General features: G+C 52.7%; 2 protein-coding genes across 4 annotated transcripts; both read right to left on the bottom strand.

Moving 5' to 3' along the window:
- Positions 1–48: 48 nt before the first annotated feature.
- On the bottom strand, positions 49–5,715 carry LOC115553382 (major facilitator superfamily domain-containing protein 10). The gene is made up of 13 exons (XM_030369540.1): positions 5,583–5,715; positions 4,800–4,984; positions 4,344–4,440; positions 4,091–4,194; positions 3,335–3,493; positions 3,001–3,189; positions 2,357–2,459; positions 1,881–1,992; positions 1,512–1,620; positions 1,307–1,397; positions 1,064–1,111; positions 755–844; positions 49–603 (listed from the first exon to the last, which is right to left on the bottom strand). Exons 2-13 carry the CDS (start codon positions 4,956–4,958, stop codon positions 500–502), a joined length of 1,365 nt encoding a protein of 454 aa, XP_030225400.1. The 5' UTR covers positions 4,959–4,984; positions 5,583–5,715; the 3' UTR covers positions 49–499.
- A 152-nt stretch (positions 5,716–5,867) lies between these two features.
- LOC115553378 (zinc finger protein 142) lies at positions 5,868–17,293 on the bottom strand. Of its 3 annotated transcripts, none has more exons than XM_030369528.1 (11): positions 17,159–17,293; positions 16,945–17,005; positions 12,967–16,861; positions 12,491–12,702; positions 10,534–10,652; positions 10,251–10,418; positions 9,791–10,025; positions 9,428–9,570; positions 7,412–7,635; positions 6,386–7,088; positions 5,868–6,276 (listed from the first exon to the last, which is right to left on the bottom strand). In XM_030369528.1, exons 2-11 carry the CDS (start codon positions 16,962–16,964, stop codon positions 6,143–6,145), a joined length of 5,853 nt encoding a protein of 1,950 aa, XP_030225388.1. In that variant the 5' UTR covers positions 16,965–17,005; positions 17,159–17,293; the 3' UTR covers positions 5,868–6,142. The 3 variants fall into 3 exon arrangements, with proteins under 3 accessions (XP_030225388.1, XP_030225390.1, XP_030225391.1); XM_030369530.1 differs by having other exon boundaries at positions 5,868–6,273; XM_030369531.1 differs by having other exon boundaries at positions 12,967–16,841.
- Between the last annotated feature and the right edge of the window lie 275 nt (positions 17,294–17,568).

Here is a 17,568-nt window from a genome sequence, read left to right as displayed (position 1 = left end):
ATAGTGCCCCCATGCGGCAGTTTCAGGAAACGCAGCGACACAGAGATAAACAGTTATTTAGAAGCTCAATCTTTTTATTTTATTATCAAAGCTCGGTATATTTGTATTAAAAGACAAACAACTGTACCTTAAGTTAACAACTCTTCTCAATATAAACACTGTTTTGAAAAAAACAACTTAATGTATATAAAAATAAACATTGACATAAATGATTGAGATATATATTGAATGTCTTGGCCCATACGTAGAGGTATAAAAAATAGAAAGTGTTTCATCGTTTGGTCCCATGAAATGCTTTCAGTTCCCTGTAGTACTGTCCTGTTATAGATACATCTACTCATTGCGATATGTGGCCAAATAAAACCGTTCTTCCCAAGAAGATGTAAACAAATCAACTTAAAAGATGTAAATGAAATCTAAAAGCTCTTTGTTTTTAGTGCTGTTCCCAGTATAACGCCTTGAAGGACTCATCCTTCTCAGACTGGCTGTGATTCACCGGTTACTCCGTCTTCAGCCTGCTTGCTGTTCTGAGCAACAGCAGAGGAACTACAAACATGGCCGACGTGAGGATGAAGCAGACTTCGGCTCCGGCCATCCAGTACACTGAAGAGGAGGGAGCAAGTCAGGGTGAAGGGAATGCTCTCCATCCATCCTCATACTTTCAAAACACACAGAACTAAGCCAGTGTTTAAATAGCTACAACACTATTAATGTCCATTTGTAGTGATTGGACTGCAGAAGTTGGCTTGTTTACCGGAGGAGGTGACGATGGGGCCCAGCGCTCTGGCCAGCGCTCCCAGGCTCCTCAGGATCCCCATGACCGTTCCCTTCTGGCCCGCCGAGCCTGCAGGGACACGAGACGTCAGCTGGGGTTGTGGCACTCAGAATGTCAGAAGTCTATCGACCGCATGCAAACACCAAAGAGACCTCAGTGCATGAATCAATGTTGTTTTAACACTCGGATCACTGTGCTCTAAAACCGTTCCTCCATTCACTAAGTCCTCCTTCTTTGTGCGCACATGAGAGTGAATCCCATCCCCATGGTAACGGAGGAGAGCCTCACCGTGGTCAGAGACCAGCGTGGACAGACAGGGAACCACGATGGCAGCAGCTGGAACAGAGGAGGACAGAAGGTGAGTGTTCTGGAGGGTTCCATGAGGGACTGGTCCCTCCAGGGACAAACATCATCCATCTAGCCTTTCACTTCCGTCATTAGATTACAGTTTCAAGACAATAAAGCTTTCACTTCCAATTTAGAAAGATGGCTTGAGTTGAGCTGCTTTCTCGGATAAAACGGTGGACTTACCGAATGCGTACAACGCCAGGCCGAGATAAAGCATCACCAAGTTCCATGCGAGCCCAACCAGAACGAACGCTGGAATCAGGGCCAGGATTGCCTGAAGGAAAGGGGTAACCTTTTGGATCCAGAAACAGGCTATAACTATAGGCCTTCTATAACCCGGGGCGGCCAGCTGACCCGGGCCTGTCTCCCTTCCCCCCGGAGGTCTTACCGTACGGACAGCCTTGATGTGATGACCCGGTTGGATTCTGCGAGAATACCCCCCCTGTATCGACATCATGATGACCCCAATGAAGAAGAACATCTTTCCTTGCTGCATACTGCAAAGAAAGTACGAAGAGTCATTTAAATAATGTTTTGATAAAGTAAAGTTTTATAATTAAAAGATGGACCCTTTTATTTAAAACAAAAGGCTCCATCTACCAGAACAACAAAACAGAAGCAGTAGCCAGCTTGACCTGTTTTACTAGTTATTACACAACTATAGATTACTAAAGTACAAGAGCCCTCTTCATTTTCGTACGTCTGGAACCAGCTGGAACCGGACGGACCCGGATGGAAGCGGCTGGTTTTCTCTCACCTGGTGAAGTGGAAGCGCTGGTGCGTGAGGAAGCTCAGGGTGAACTCGAGCCCAGAGAAGAGGAAGAGGTAGGAGAAGTAGACCAGGCCCAGGACCTGCAGCTTCCTCATTCCTGTCAACCCAGGCACGACATCTTGACACCACCGAACGCCCGTTACCTCAACTGTCATCCCACACAGCATCTTACCCCATCTTTAAACCACCCGGACTCACATTAACACAACTGTCATCCCACACACACAGCATCTTACCCCACCTTTAAACCACCCTAACTCACATTAACTACTGTCTGGAAAGCTTACATTCATTATTCTACTACTGCTCCTGTTGTGTATTTAACTTATTTGAACAAACTGTATTAATGTCGTTTTTAACGTTCTCTTTGAAATGTGTACAGATATTTTCCTCCATATTCTGGTCCTTTGGCCTGTTGCCGACTGCCCGGCGAGGGTGAATGAGGTGGGGGAGGGGCTCACTCTGTTTGGAGGGGGGGTCCCTCACCCGGGACACAGCCGAGAAATAGAAGAGGGAGCCGGGGTTCAGCAGGTCTCTGGGGCCCTCCAGTCCCGGGGACGAGACCTGAACCACAAGGATCAACATCATCACACACCACTGGGTCAACAGAGAGCTTTAACACAGCATGGTTAAACTTTGGTTTATTGGCTAGGAAAAGGAAATAGATTGATTTACTGTTATCTGTGAGCCGGCATTATCTAATTATAAATTGAGGAGCATCAAAACTTAAGTTTAATCAACTCAAACTATCTCTGCTCCTCCATCTTACATGTTGCAACGATGACATGTAAGATGTAAGATGTAACATGTTGCAACAACTCCTACATGACTGTACACTTCTGGGATGTGTATACTGGGATGTGTATACTGGGATGTGTACACAAAGACAACTGCCCAAACAGATGACCTCACTAGCTGTCATTAAGCAGTGGAATGGAAACATCTGGGCCAGTGTTAGCCTATCTGCTCATTGGACTGAGAGTACCTTCACCGGCCAAACCAGATTCACCTTGAGGTGCTTCGCTAGTCTCTGGGGCTCACCTTGAGGTGCTTGAACAGTGTCTGGCGCTCACCTTGAGGTGCTTGAACAGTGTCTGGTGCTCACCTTGAGGTGCTTGGCCAGGGTCTCGGGGAGCAGGAGCCAGATGAAGAGCAGGTCTGCCAGGCTGAAGAGCAGGGCCAGCAGGGCGGGGTACTGGTGGAAGAGCTCCCCCTGACCGGCGTGGACCGCGAAGTACGCCCCCATCAGCGGGCCCAGGGTGAAGCCCAGGGAGAAGGCGATGCCGATCATGGCCTGAGGACACACGTCCACCGGAATGGGTTCAGCCGTTGAGCTGTAAATCACTTTTAGACCACATTAGAAAAGCACAGTACACCCCCATGACTTTGAACCTCATTCGTTGTTCCCCTTCTCCTTGACCACGAGAGCGACCACGTACCATTCCTCGGTTGCGTGCCTTCGGGCAGGGCAGGTCGGCCACCACAGCCGTGCAGACGCTCACGTTCCCCTTACAGATTCCCCCGACGACCCGGAACACCAGGAAGCCGCTGAAGCTCCGGGACGTGGCCCAGACCGCGTAGGAGAGGGCCAGCCCGGCCTGGAGGGGGGAGAGGGGGGTCAGGCTGCTGCAGGATTGGTCCGCTCTCCTCAGAGTCTCTGTCATTGGCTGCTGCTAAAGGGTTAGTGTGAAAGGGTCCCGTCTTTCTGTTAGCAGTTATTACATTATGTTCATCGGTTTTGTTTTACTTCTTTATCACAGCTCATCCTTTAGAGACCTTTTTGAGACACAAACCGGATCGACTCTCAGTTCCACGTGAGCAGACCTATCGTCGATGTTCGCCTTTTGCCTAAACCGCCTTCTGGATTTAACTAAATATAACGTTAGTTTAGGCAAACGAGGAGGACCTGTCAGAGAGCGGAGAGCAGCCTCTGTTGCCCCGTGCTGCCCCCTTTTTCACCCTGTTGCCCTGTGTTACCCTGTGTTGCCCATGTTACCCCGTGTCGCCCTCTGATGCCCTCTGTTGCCCCCTGTTACCTCTGGTTGCCCATGGTTACCCTGTGTTCCCCCCCATTGCCCCGTGCGGCCCCCTGTTGCCCCCTTGCTGCCCCCTGTTACCTCCTGATGCCCCCCATTGCCCCTCATTGCCCCATGCTGCCCCCTGTTGCCCCCTTTCCCCCCGGCCGCCCTGCCCACCGTGGTGAGCAGCAGCAGCGGTCGGCGTCCGAGGCGGTCCGACGCGGCGCCGGTCAGCGGGGACGACAGGAACTGCAGCAGAGAGAAGAGCGACCCGATCAGACCTGAACAGACGAACCGGAGCGGGACACAGAGCAGAACATGGACGGTAAAACACCACAACAACACTATAAACTGACACCATTCAATGAACTCAGTAATGTCTCACACACTGAGTGAAAGGAATGACCCGTCATCACCACACCGTACTCACCCCCGAACAGAACACTGTTGTACTTCCTCTCCATTGGAATCCCCACCGCCTCCCTGAACCAATCCACAACGCTCTGAAGGGACTGGTACACCGGGTCCTGACCAATCACACCACAAGAGGAATCAGACAACCAATAGGAGCCTTCTGAATGAGCAGCAGGACGATGCAGAGACTGAACACACGGCGGCTCGGTCAAACCCCCCAGGTGTGGAGAGGTGGGATCAGAAGATGGTGGAGGCGGCGCATTCCTGCTGAGCTGGAATTAAACCTGCTAGGTTGAAACCAGGACTGTTTTTCAAGGAGCTTGCTCAATGGCACTTGAGCTCTAGCTGCTGAGGAGTGTGTGTGTGTGTGTGTGTGTGGGGGGGGGGGGGCATGGACAATGTCCAGGTGGGGGTCTGTGCTGGAGGAACGGTGCATCCCCTGATGGACCAGGGATGGGTCTGTGGGTCTCACCGCAGTCTGTCCGTAGTGGTCCAGGATGGAGGGGAACAGTGGCAGGATCAGGGTGAAGCCTAGCAGGTCCAGCAGCAGAGCGACGAACACCACGTTGATGACCCTGGAGGAGAACTTCTCCTTCTCCCCGGAGACGGTCTCGCTGGACGTTCCAGACATCCTTCACGGTCTGCTCAGCCAGAACACTACATAGGAACCGTGTTGAACAGAGAACGTGGTCAAATGAATGGAAGACAAACTGTACATTATGTTCCTGTTGGGAACAAAAACACAGTTATCAAGTACGGTGGATACGGTCAATGTCAGAGTCAACTCAGGGTGAAGTTAATAGTTCTGTTGCTAGTTCTGTTTGTTTTGTTCTTCTTTGAGGTCTTCTCAAACCATACCTGCAGGTTAAGTGGACTCGGCGCCTGCTCTAGCTACGGTTGAAGCCATAAAACCCGCCGCGTTAACGTTGTGATTACGGTAATGAGAATAGAGACATTATCGATCAGGAAGGAGCAGGTCTGACTGGAAGGAATGAGGAAACAGATATGCTAGAGGAACACACCCAGGGTAGGGTTTGATTATTGAATGATCTACCTTTCTACCTGAGGGTAGAAATAAAAAAATACAATGCATACAACTCATATCAAAGAATCCCATTTAAACAAGTTTAAACCCGGACTTAAATCCATACGAACTGTAGAATACACCTTGGGCAAATCATTAACTTAACTCGTATTAACTATTACATAAAACAGAACGCAGAAGAACGAAGTTCTGAAGTACGGCTATACTCACACCGAACCCCCAGATACGAGTCAACAGAGACAGCGGTGCCTTGCTCATCTGCAGCCTGACTGGTTTTCCTCACTGGCTCTCCTCACTAGTTTGAGACCAGGAAGCGGAGTCCCGTCTCACTTGGCGAACCACGTGACCTTGAACGCCACGCCCACGAGGTCTCATCATCCTTAGTTTATTTACTTTCTTGGCTCTTTTCTCAAAAACTAAAATTCTTGTTCTTGCAGATTTTATTGGACGTTTTTTAATAATCTAAATCTAGCAAAATCAGTCGATACAAATAAATGTAGTGATTAGAAACACTTATTTTATTGGAAAACATATTTAAGAAAAAAAAGGTCCAGACATTGAAACAGAAAGAGTTCTACAAAGTTCATAAAATATCTGATTACAGCCAATAAAACAGAAAGAACAACTTATTTACAAAGACACTCGTCAGCAGCTGATCTGACCATCAGTCTGAGGCTACCGTGCCTCTTGACATGACTCTGATTCTACATCCTGTTCCTCTTGATGTGGCTCTGATTCTACATCCTGTTCCTCTTGATGTGGCTCTGATTCTACATCCTGTGCCTCTTGACGTGACCCTGCAGCTCAGCGGCGGTGCAGAAGATGCGTCCGCAGTAGGGGCAGCTCAGTGCGCCGGGGTCTCCAGAGCGCGTCCTCGGGGCGGCGCTGGGGTCTGAGGGGGCTGCTGGGACAGGAGAGAGACCGACTGACGTTAAACAGCTTCCACCGTCATCACGCACCAACATCTGATTGTTTGTTTTGGCCCCCGGCGGGCCCCGGTACCGGCCCCTTACCTTTGGTGGGAGAGGTCCCCGGGTCCCCCGAGCCCCCCAGGGCTCCTCCGCTGGGGGGCTCTCCGCGCTGGAGGGAGCCCTGCCCGGAGAGTCTGCGGTCCAGGTAGACGTTCTCCAGAACGGGCATCTCCGGGCTCCCCAGCCCGTCGCCCCGCCCCGCCTGGTGGTCCCGCGGGACCTCCGGGCTCAGCGACGGCTCCTCACGGGGCTCCGTGTCCGCGGCTCCGTCTGGGACGGGGGGGGCGGCGGGCGGCGGCCTCCCAGACGCGCCGGAGGACCCCTGAGCCCCCGAGGGCCCATCGTCTGCCCCCGGCCCCCCGGGGGGTCCCACGGCCCCCCCGTCCTCCAGCGCCGAGGCCTCGCCCTCTGCCCTCCGTTTGCTCGTGAACCCCACCCCCCCAGTACACCCGTCCTCCGAGCCCCTCGGTGCTGCCGGCGGTCGCCCATCACAACGCCGCTGCCCCTCCTCTTCCTCCTGACCTCTCAGCCCCTCCTCTTCCTCCTCTCTTCTGCGTCGCGGCCGTGCCGTGGCGTCTCGTCCCTCCTGCCGTTGAACCCCGTCCCACCCTGGGGTGACCCCCTCTTCATCCTGGTTCCCCTCCCTGGGGTGGGACCATGCGTCCTGCCCCTCCTCCCCCGCCCCGCTCCTCGCCCCCAGGTGGTCCAGGTTCACCTGTCCCACCAGCTCATGGTTCCTCTCCACCTGGACGGGACAAAGGAACAAGGGAACTGTGAATGGATTCTCGAGCTTCTTGCTCCGTTCAAGTTGTTCCTCGCACTCAGAGGCCGACTGGATGAAGTTATGACACAATGTTCCAGAAACAGGGAGGGGCTCTGGCTGCAGAAGACAGTACATCGGGGGACTTCACATCCCCAGTAAGGGGAGAGTAAAGTAGATGAATGGATGCACTCCTAATGAAAGGGTGATGATTTGGGTGAAGGGGAAAAACCTGCCAGCCGGCATTCCACCAAGGAGGGGCTGAAACCCAAACCGGAATGCCCCGTCCCCCCCTCCCTTTGCCTCACCTGGTGCTTATCCCACAGGTGCGCCTCCAGCAGGCTGAGCCGGGGGCAGCGGAAGTAGCAGAGCCGGCAGGCGTAGGGCCCCGCGGGGCCGTGCTTCAGCGCGTGGGCCCCCAGGGCGCCCGCGCTGCCGCAGGTGAAGGTGCACTCCTGGCAGCGGAAGACCACGTCCGCCAGGTAGCGCGACAGCCGGGGCCGCCGCAGCTCGATGGGGACCACGCGCTCCTCTGGGGGGAGACGGTAGAGATGCTCCCATTATCCAATGACATCTTTTCCTTCCCGATTCCGATTCCTGAACTTGAGTATCGGCCGATACAGAGTATACACCGCTACAGCGTCGAGCACCGTAACTACGAACAGCACCCCCCTTATCGGAGGCTTCTCTGAAGCCCAGTTCAGACCAAAGATTCGCCTCGCAACGACTCGCGACGAGACGGGCTGCGGCGTTCTAAAACTAAATTCATAAAAAAATGAAAACATTTCGGGAGTATGCAAATTATTCTAAAGCGGTCTGGACTCCGTGCACAACCCGCCTCCTCCAGTGAACCAAGGAACCCCGCGCCGTGTCGAACGGGGGATTTTAGCCCCTCGGTTTTATACAGGAAACTTGAGATCAGACGGTGAAATCGCTGGGCGTGCCAATCTGCGACCGAACCGGCTTGGCAGTGTAAAAAGGCCTAACGAAAAGGAGAAGACGGCGAGTTGGAAAGCCGAGAATATGGAGCCGCGGTTGGTAGGCCTACTTCAGCGGCAGAAACAGGGTGCCTACGCCAATCTTTGTAGAGAGATTTCTATGGGCAAAAGCTGTGGTTTTATTTTTAGTGATCCTCTTCGAGAATTTGTGTGTAAAGGGGTGGGTCTAAATTATATTCTCGCCTTTGTCCTTTGTAAAGCGCATTGTAGGCCTATTGCTTTTGGGCCGATACTGCGCCCATTCCTTGATTGTTCTGCCGCATCACTCAAAACAATTAATTTCGTTCCAATGTTCTTCCAATCCACTTCAATAGTGGTCCTGCATTGAGTTTAAATCCAACTCTAACGAATAAATGGTCCAGTTTTAAGTTTCACAGAATATTTATACATTCCCAGGGCATGTTAAATGAGTGCATGCCCCGCCACTTGTAACACACTTGTAAAATGCAGTCGTCAATTGATGGAATGGGTTATTTCATACATCATCACAACCAAAATTTGGAATTAATCAAATAAATTACAGATAAATAACACTGAAATGGCTACTTTTGGTTGAAAACATTTGAACGAAATATTTCTGATCCCCCAATGTTGACCTGAAGTTGGCGCCACTGATTGGTAGACTATCGGAGGCGGTAGGCCTACTAAAAGGTGTCTGAATGGGGGCATGTTGGAATGGCCAGATGCAACCATAACAACGGAGTAAGGCCGTGACGCACAAGTTGTTCTGTGCTGTGTCCTGACTGGCTGAAGAGAAACAGCTACGTCGTTGTGTTCTAAAACTGGACCTGCCGATTTGACATGTGAGACAATCTCTGGCGACTCCTTGCAACGGCATCAGCCGCGCTGCAACGACCAGTTCACATTGCTGCAACTTTTCCCCTGCGACGTTCCGAAACAGTCTCATTGCAAGTCGAAGCGAATCTTTGGTCTGAACTGGGCTTTATGATGATGTAGTCGCTTCACTTACTGTCGACAATTATTATTTTTACACAACTACATCATTTACATTTATAATTATAATAAATCATTTGTATTCTTCTAGTTAAGCGTGAGCATCTATGTTTTTCCAACTTGGTAGCTCGAACGCTCGTAGGCCGGAGACGACGCGTTCCCCAGTCCGACTTCCCACCTCCGAGCGCTAACGAACGCAGCCTAGCACCGTAGAGTTGGCGTTGTTCTCTGCCTGTGTGGTAAAGGAGTCATGTGACGTATCGGATCGGCCCATATACTAGCGTGCTCGCCGATAGCCGATTTACTGCGTTCTAGGCGGTGTCTGAGGAGTTTCCGATACCGGCTTGGGAACGACCCGTTTGGAGTGCTTACGGCGGTGGAGCACGACGTGGTCCACCAGGTGGTCCCGGCTGAGGGTGTGGTAGAGGCACAGCGGGCAGCGGAGCCTCTTCTGGGGCGGGGGCTGCGCCGGGCCGCGGGAGTGACCCGTCTTCTTGTGCAGATCCAGCTTCCTCCTAAAGGACGAGGAAAACCAGAGGAAAGAGGAAGACTTCACGACCCCAGGCGCCACTCTCACAGTTTGGTTTCACCGGAACCGTCGGACCTCAAACTAGTGGATCACACGAGCCCAGGCCGCGCTGTCGTAACGAAGCAGCGAGCGACATCCCAGGGCCGCCGGGGGTGACCTGAACTGTAACAGTAACAGTAACTGAGGGCGTCCCTCAGAGCTCCCACCTGAGTCCAGTGAAGTAGCAGCAGTCCTTGCAGCGGTGGACCTTCTTGCCGTGGATGTTCATGTAATGCCGCCGCACACTCGACCAGTGCCCGCTGGAGAAGTCGCAGAACTCGCAGGGCAGCGTCCTATCACCAGACACCTCCGCGGACAACGGAGCCACGCTATTGGCCGGCGCCATTGATCTGTAGTGACTCAGCTGTCTCTGGACCTCTGCCGGCTCCGAGTACACAGAGTCTGTAAGAGAGGAGGTAACACGATCACACCACGGCCGTCGTGTAGGTAATGACGGGAATAACCAAACAAACGTATTCACAGTCCTCATGCAGGCACTCTCCTAACAGTGGTGCCCAGTCTGGCCACCCGGGCAGCAGGGCTCGGTCTCCACGGGCTCGTTAGTATCCAACACGCATTCAGAAACACAAAGTTAGGACCTCAACTACGTCAACAGGGGTCACTTGCGTTTGCTGGTTTTGACTGCCGGCAGGGGGGCCGGGGAGGGGTCCCTCTGGAGGTCTGGATGGGCAGCGGGGGGGTTCCCCTCGGCTGGGGGGTCCCCCGCTGCTGGGGGGCCGTCCCCCTCCACCTCGAGGCTCCCCGATGGACCAGCGCTCCGGTCAGCTGGAGGCTCTGCAGCAGAACAGACGACGCTCACGTGGTCGGTCGGTCTGTGTGTCTGTCTGTGTGTCTGTGTGTGTGTCTGTGTGTGTGTCTGTGTGTGTGTCTGTGTGTGTGTGTGTCTCACCTGGGTGTTTCTTCCGGAAGTGGCTCTTCAGCAGACACAGCATGTTGGTGCGATAAGCGCAGATAAGGCAGTGGAACGCTTTCAGACTCCCGGGTCGGAACTGGGTGCACTGGTCAAAGCTGTGGGGGGACGGAATGAGGAGCACTCGAATCAGACGCTCCAGCGTTACAATCATCTGGTTAGGTCTGTAGAGGGAGCGCCTGCCTTACCGCAGCCGACACCAGGCCTTTCTCCGTAACATTCCAACCTTAAAACAGTAAACTCCTGACCAACGTTCCTCTGTCCTCTGTCCTCTGTCTGGTCTCTGCGCTTCCTAAAGGCCTCGCGGGCAGCAGCGCTCCACCGGACGCCACGCAGGACGCTGGTCCCTAAGGGACGCCTGGCAGGTCCCTAAGGGCTACCTGGTCCCTAAGGGCTACCTGGTCCCTAAGGGACGCCACGCAGGTCCCTAAGGGCTACCTTGTCCCTAAGGGACGCCACACAGGACGCTGGTCCCTAAGGGCTACCTGGTCCCTAAGGGACGCCACACAGGACGCAGGTCCCTAAGGGCTACCTGGTCCCTAAGGGCTACCTGGTCCCTAAGGGACGCCACACAGGACTTAGGTCCCTAAGGGACGCCACACAGGACGCTGGTCCCTAAGGGCAACCTGGTCCCTAAGGGACGCCACGCAGGACGCTGGTCCCTTAGGGACGCCACGCAGGTCCCTAAGGGCAACCTGGTCCCTAAGGGCAACCTGGTCCCTAAGGGCTACCTGGTCCCTAAGGGCTACCTGGTCCCTAAGGGCTACCTGGTCCCTAAGGGCTATCTGGTCCCTAAGGGCTACCTGGTCCCTAAGGGCTACCTGGTCCCTAAGGGACGCCATGCAGGACGCCACGCAGGACGCTGGTCCCTTAGGGACGCCACGCAGGTCCCTAAGGGCAACCTGGTCCCTAAGGGCAACCTGGTCCCTAAGGGCTACCTGGTCCCTAAGGGCTACCTGGTCCCTAAGGGCAACCTGGTCCCTAAGGGCAACCTGGTCCCTAATGGCTATCTGGTCCCTAAGGGCTACCTGGTCCCTAAGGGCTATCTGGTCCCTAAGGGCTATCTGGTCCCTAAGGGCTATCTGGTCCCTAAGGGCTACCTAGTCCCTAAGGGCTACCTGGTCCCTAAGGGACGCCATGCAGGACGCCACGCAGGACGCTGGTCCCTAAGGGCTACCTGGTCCCTCAGGGCTACCTGGTCCGTAAGGGCTACCTGGTCCCTCAGGGCTACCTGGTCACTAAGGGCTACCTGGTCCCTAAGGGCTACCTGGTCCCTAAGGGCTACCTGGTCCCTAAGGGAATATTCTAATAGCGATTACTTCGCCCAATATTGCGATTGTGGTACAGATTGTGGTACAGATTGTGGTACAGATTGTGGTACAGATTGTGGTACAGATTGTGGTACAGATTGTGGTACAGATTGTGGTGCCGATTGTGGTACAGATTGTGGTACAGATTGTGGTACAGTATGCACCTTGTGTGTTTAAAGTCCCTTATGTTCTGTATGATTCACTAAACATCAGTAAACCGTTCTATAATACGACCAACACATCGGACGCAGTCAACACATAAACGGCTCCTTCCTTTAGGCCAGGCCGATGTGTTGAGATGAATTATATTATAACATCTGTATTTATCTTTTGAATTGTAAAAGAAAAAATAAATACAAATCTTACTGTTCTCCAGTGAGTAACAAACAAATCACAGTAAACAATCAGTATATATATTATTTTTTTGATTTGCAAAGTTAGTTTTATTCCATCGTGATGTCGGTTTGGATTTGATCAATCGTTCAGCCCTAGCTCCTCGTCCCTGGGGGCCCTTTAGACCAGACCCGGGATCAGGTCTACACCCATAAAGGAGGGCAGGACCCCCCACGAGGCCCCTGAAGCCCTTCAGACCCTGGATCAGGTCCACCCGGTACGGGTCCACTCACCGGTCCGTGGACAGGGCGGCGGGCCCCGGGGCCGCCCCCCCCACCGCCGCCTCCTCCCCGTGGCTGCGGCGCTCGTGGACACGAAGGCCCATCAGGGAGGGGAACCAGCGGCCGCAGAGTGCACAGGCGTGGGCCTCGGCCCGGGGGGGGGCCTTCTCGGGGGCGGGGGCTGGGCTGGTCACGGGCTTCGGCGACGCCCCTTTCCTGTTGGACTGGAAGCAAAACCAAAGAGCAGGTTGATGGACAGCTGCATGAACACAACTCATGCTGGGAATATTGTCCACTTACTATACGCTGCACAGAATAACAACCAATACCTCGAGAAGAGAACATTTGAGTCGAAACCAGCATCCTGATAGTCTCAAATACAATGTCACCACATTGGAATTCAAGATGCAAATAAACCGCTCGGCTTTAGGTGGAACACAGATCACCCAAAGCGGTAATGTTGAGTGAAGGACACACTTCAGGCTCACCTGACTGGAGGGGGCGACGGCCCGGCCGGACGCGCCCCCCCGTCGCTGCTCCCTGTGGAGGTCCAGATGAACCCGCAGCTCCCTGGTGCTCCGGACCTGCAGCCCGCAGCGCTGGCAGGCATAGCCCGCCACCGCACGCCGCTTGGCTGAGCGGTAGAGCACTTTAAAGTCCATTTGAAAATGTGCCAAGTGAACCCCCGTGTAGTGGGCACTGAGACCGCTGGCGGAGCTCAACACCTGACCGCACTTCTGACACTCAAAAGACTTTTTGACTTTCAACTCTTCAGGGGGGTCCATTCCATGAGACTTGGTGTAGTGACAGAGCAGATACCGACGCCTTGAAGACACATACGGGCAGAGCTTACAGTTATAGCTCACGGCGGTGTACTCCATCGCAGTTGTTTTGGATTCGAGCCCATGCGCGGTTCTATAATGTTGCTTCAGATATTTGTTTGATAATGTGATATATGAACAAACAGTGCACTTGAACACGTCGCGCATGCTCTTGCTGCAGGCGTTGACATGTTTAGCCAAGGCTTCTTTGCTCTTCTCGACGTGTTTGCACCACGGGCACTTCAGGAGCCCGGCTTGGTTCTTCTTGGAGAAGCCCTTCTTCATTGAGCCCTGGTATTTAGACAGCAGTTGCTTTGTTAGTGCATATTTAGCAGCTGGTTTGAGGACACACGAACCGGAGTCCCCATGGCATTTCACGTCATGCAGGTTGAATTTCTTCAGGGAGCGACAGACCTCGTTGCAGGTGTGACACATGTACCCCCCCGCACGGACCCTGGAGCGGGGGTTGCCCCCATTGGACCCGTGGGGCACGTGGGCTAAACGTTTTTCAAACACTTCAGCTCTAACCTTTTTGGTATGATGTCTGGCACGGCAGTGAGAGACGACCCCATGCCTGGTCGTGTGCACGTACACACACCACGGGCACTTGAAGACCACGTTCCCCTCCGTCCTGTGGCCCTCCAGCGCAGCCTCCTCCTCAAACAGGGACGGCTGACTCTTCCACTCCTCAAAGTGTTTCATTCCGTAGTGAATCTTGAGTCCCTGCCATGTGCTGAAGAGTAAGGAACAGCAACGGCACATGTACACTCTGGAAGAAGGGGTACTTTGGGAGGAAAGACCGGGCGATGGTTCCAGTGTTTTGGGGGCCAGATTATAGTCAAGCTGACCATCTGCTTCCGTTGCATGGCTGTTCTGGTCCTCAGCCTCGCGACCGAGGTCCTCAGACGCTGAAGCCTTTCCCTTCACAGAGCTGGGATGAGCCCTGGATTTGTGTTTTGTGAGGCCGGTCAATGAAATACTTTTGAAGGAACATTTCCTGCATGAGAAGGTCTTGGCCTTCTTGGTCCCCGATGAGATCCTCCATCTCATCGCTGGAGATGCGGGGTCCTTTTCCTTTTTAGAGGGAGCATCTTTGGGAGCCATGTGGAAGTGATTTATGATGTGTTTAAGGCTACTAACATTGGATCTGTGCTTTTCTTTGTAATGGTCGAAGACTCTTTCAGCTTTCTTGTCTGAAAAATTGCACCACTGGCAGTGGAAACCTTCCTCTATACGTCCTTTGGCAAAGGCCGTTCTTAAAATATTTTCAGCACTTTGATGAATTTTGTGATTTTTACCTAAATGCCTTTTTAACAGATACGCATTTGAGGCACCGTAGTCACATCTGTGGCACAAAAAGGGTGTGATTTTTCTCTCCCCAAGCGCTGGCTCGGACGGCCGGCTGATAGCCTCAAACTTCAACTGTTCTTCGCAGGGTTGTTCATAAACCTCAGCAGTATATCCAAATATTTGCCTCTTGGATATCTTACCATCAGGATGAGACTTTTTCAAATGGTCCATGACCCTTGATATGAGCTGGTTACCGTAGTTACACTGGGGACAAAAGAAGAAGCCCTGGCCTTGCAGAATGGGAACAGGCAGACCAGAGGATAAAACAGTAATCTGATTGTTTGGGGATTTCGATTTCTTCATTTGTCTGTGAATGGCTTCTGTGTAATTGGAAATAGTATGTGTCGTCGTTTGAAACCCTTTGTGTTTGTTTTTAAAGTGAACCAAAACGAGTCTTAAACCACGGTTCCCATAGTTGCACTTCGGGCAGAAGAACAAGTTCTTGCCACGCGATCTACGAATCACCAGTTCTTCTGCCTCTTTGGCTTCACCGTGGCCTCCGTCTTTGAGGCCGTCGGCAGGGCTGCCGGGGGCTTCTACTCCGGCGCAGGACTCCTTCCGGACGGGGGCCTCGTGTTGGGGCGGAGTCGGGCGGCGAGGGGGGGCGTTCCTAGAGATCCGAGGACGACTGATGGCGGGGGACCCCCCCGCTGCGCTGTCCACTGCTGCGCAGCGGGGGGGTCCCAGCACCGGAGGGCTCGTGCTCGCGCCAAGCTGAGTCTTCTGACCGCTCAGTATGGGAGTCGGGGGTCGGACGCTGCAGGGAGCACCAGTGGCGTCCACAAGGGGGCGCTGAGGAGCGTCAGGGGGATCTAGTGGATCTACAGCAGATGTGTTTTCTTCAGGTAGCGGTTCAGACTGGACCTTTGTTCTCTCTGAAGAACCTGAAGAAGAATTTTCCTCAGAAGGGTCCGTTGGTGACTCATCCTGATTTGGTGCGTCCAGGATGAGATCTTCTGAACTCGTTTCAGGTAACAGAGTTTTTGTAGCGGAGACCAAAGCTCTGGTTCGTCTGATTTGATCCAAAGTCATAACTATTTGGGGATGTTGTGATTGGTAGTGCACAAACATGGCCACCACAGACTTGTGACAAAACGTGCACGAGTCACACTGAAGGTCCGCTCGGTGGCTTCTGGGTGTAGGACTATTTATTGAAGGATTATCTTCCATTTGTTTTGGTCGAGAAATACCAGCATTGTCATTGTGTTGTTGGTCATTAAAGTCATTTTTGGGTAATTTGTGATCTTCCTCCCCATTGATCAGTTCAAGAGTAACTGTAGACCCGTCTGGGAGGAGAGGTTTTCTTGGTGCACATGTTGGCAATCTAATCTTTATCATTCCATGCCTAGGATTCTTAGCAGGAGGAGTGACAGTATCTGCCCTCTGTAACAGGTCGGGTGACGTCACATGATAGAAGGAAGACTTAACGTTTTGCCCAGACGATGCACTGAAGTACTGCGTTATCTTTCTGGATGTTTCTTGGCTTCCTTTCACGCGGCCGGCCAGGCTGGAGACACGCTTGTTTTTTGAGGTAGGCTTTGCAATATTGGGGGCGCTCTTTTCATTGGCCACCGGCTTATTTCCCATTACTGTACTCAACGTGTCCGGTGTCCTGTTCAGCCCGTTCACCTCCGGCTGCAGCGCAGATATGCTCCTCTCTGTGGCGACCTCCTCTGAGGGCTTCGGGCTCGGTGTGGCCTCCCCTGGGGGTGGCAAGGTGGCGTTCCTGATGGCCTTATCTACGTCCAGATCATGGTCCTTGCCCAGGTGCTCCAACAGCATGAGCTTGGACTCAAAGATGAGGACACAGTGACTGCACTGGAACCTCTGCACTGGGGGGCTCTGAGTGCTCGGGACGGGGCAGGCCCTTCTGGCGGTGCTGAGGGCGTTCTCTACGTTCAGGCTGTGTTCTTTGCCCAGGTGGTCCAGCAGCTCTAGCTTGGACGGGAAGAAGATGAAACAGTGACTGCACTGGTACCTCTGGACTTGGACCCGATTGCTGGTCAGGTGGCCGGCATTAACAACGTTCCTGATGGCCTTCTCTGTATTCAGGCCGTGCTCTTCACGCAGGTGTTCCAGCAGCTCTAGCTTGGCCGTGAAGATGATGCCACAGTGAGAGCACTTGAACCTCTCGACCTGGAGGAGCTCATTGCTGGTAAGGAGGGCCGACTTGCCGGTAGAGCATCTTGAATCTAGGAGATTGAAGAATGCCCTGAATGTTAACATTAAGAGAAAACAAAACCATAGTCAAAACAGAATGCCAATACATACATCAATACTTGCATCAATACGTACCTCGTTTCATTTTTATGCATTCAAACACCCGGCGATGAAGATGCAATCACAAGTTAGGTACCTAAAGGAATAAATACTCATTAAGTCCGTCCGGAATCCGCCCCCTGCCGTGTGTAGCTCCATGCATCTCTACCAGTACATCTGTATCAACACATCTGTCTGCACAGAGACTCTATAAATCCATCTCTACTATCTCCATGGTGACGGTACTCACAAAGGACGAAGGCGCTATATGGAGCATCATTGTGAAGGATGTGCATTGATTGGTTGGATCAATAAGGCGCCTGGTTCGGGGTGATCGGGTGGTTTTGTTTCTGTACCGGGAAAAGTTTACTGTCCCGCGATCAGGGAGCCACGTGACTTCCGGAACCAGATCCATTCAGTGACGAAATCCGTTCATTATCCCAATGTTTTATCAAGTTAATTTAATTAATTTGGAAATCACACATGTTACTCAGACCGTAAACCAATGATTTCACTATAATATGAAGTTATATATGCAGTTTTAAATCGGTGCCCGGCATTCAAGTCAAGAAATGGTCGTAATTCAGGAGATGTAGGGTCTCGTTTCTTCAAATTAAATTCAAATAGACATGGTTTAGCAAAACGGAATCATTTATGCAT

Source organism: Gadus morhua, chromosome 11 (assembly GCF_902167405.1).
Source record: "Gadus morhua chromosome 11, gadMor3.0, whole genome shotgun sequence".
Taxonomy (NCBI): Eukaryota; Metazoa; Chordata; class Actinopteri; order Gadiformes; family Gadidae; genus Gadus; species Gadus morhua.
Note: the sequence above shows the minus strand (reverse complement) of the source record. Positions and strands in the feature narration are given on the sequence as shown.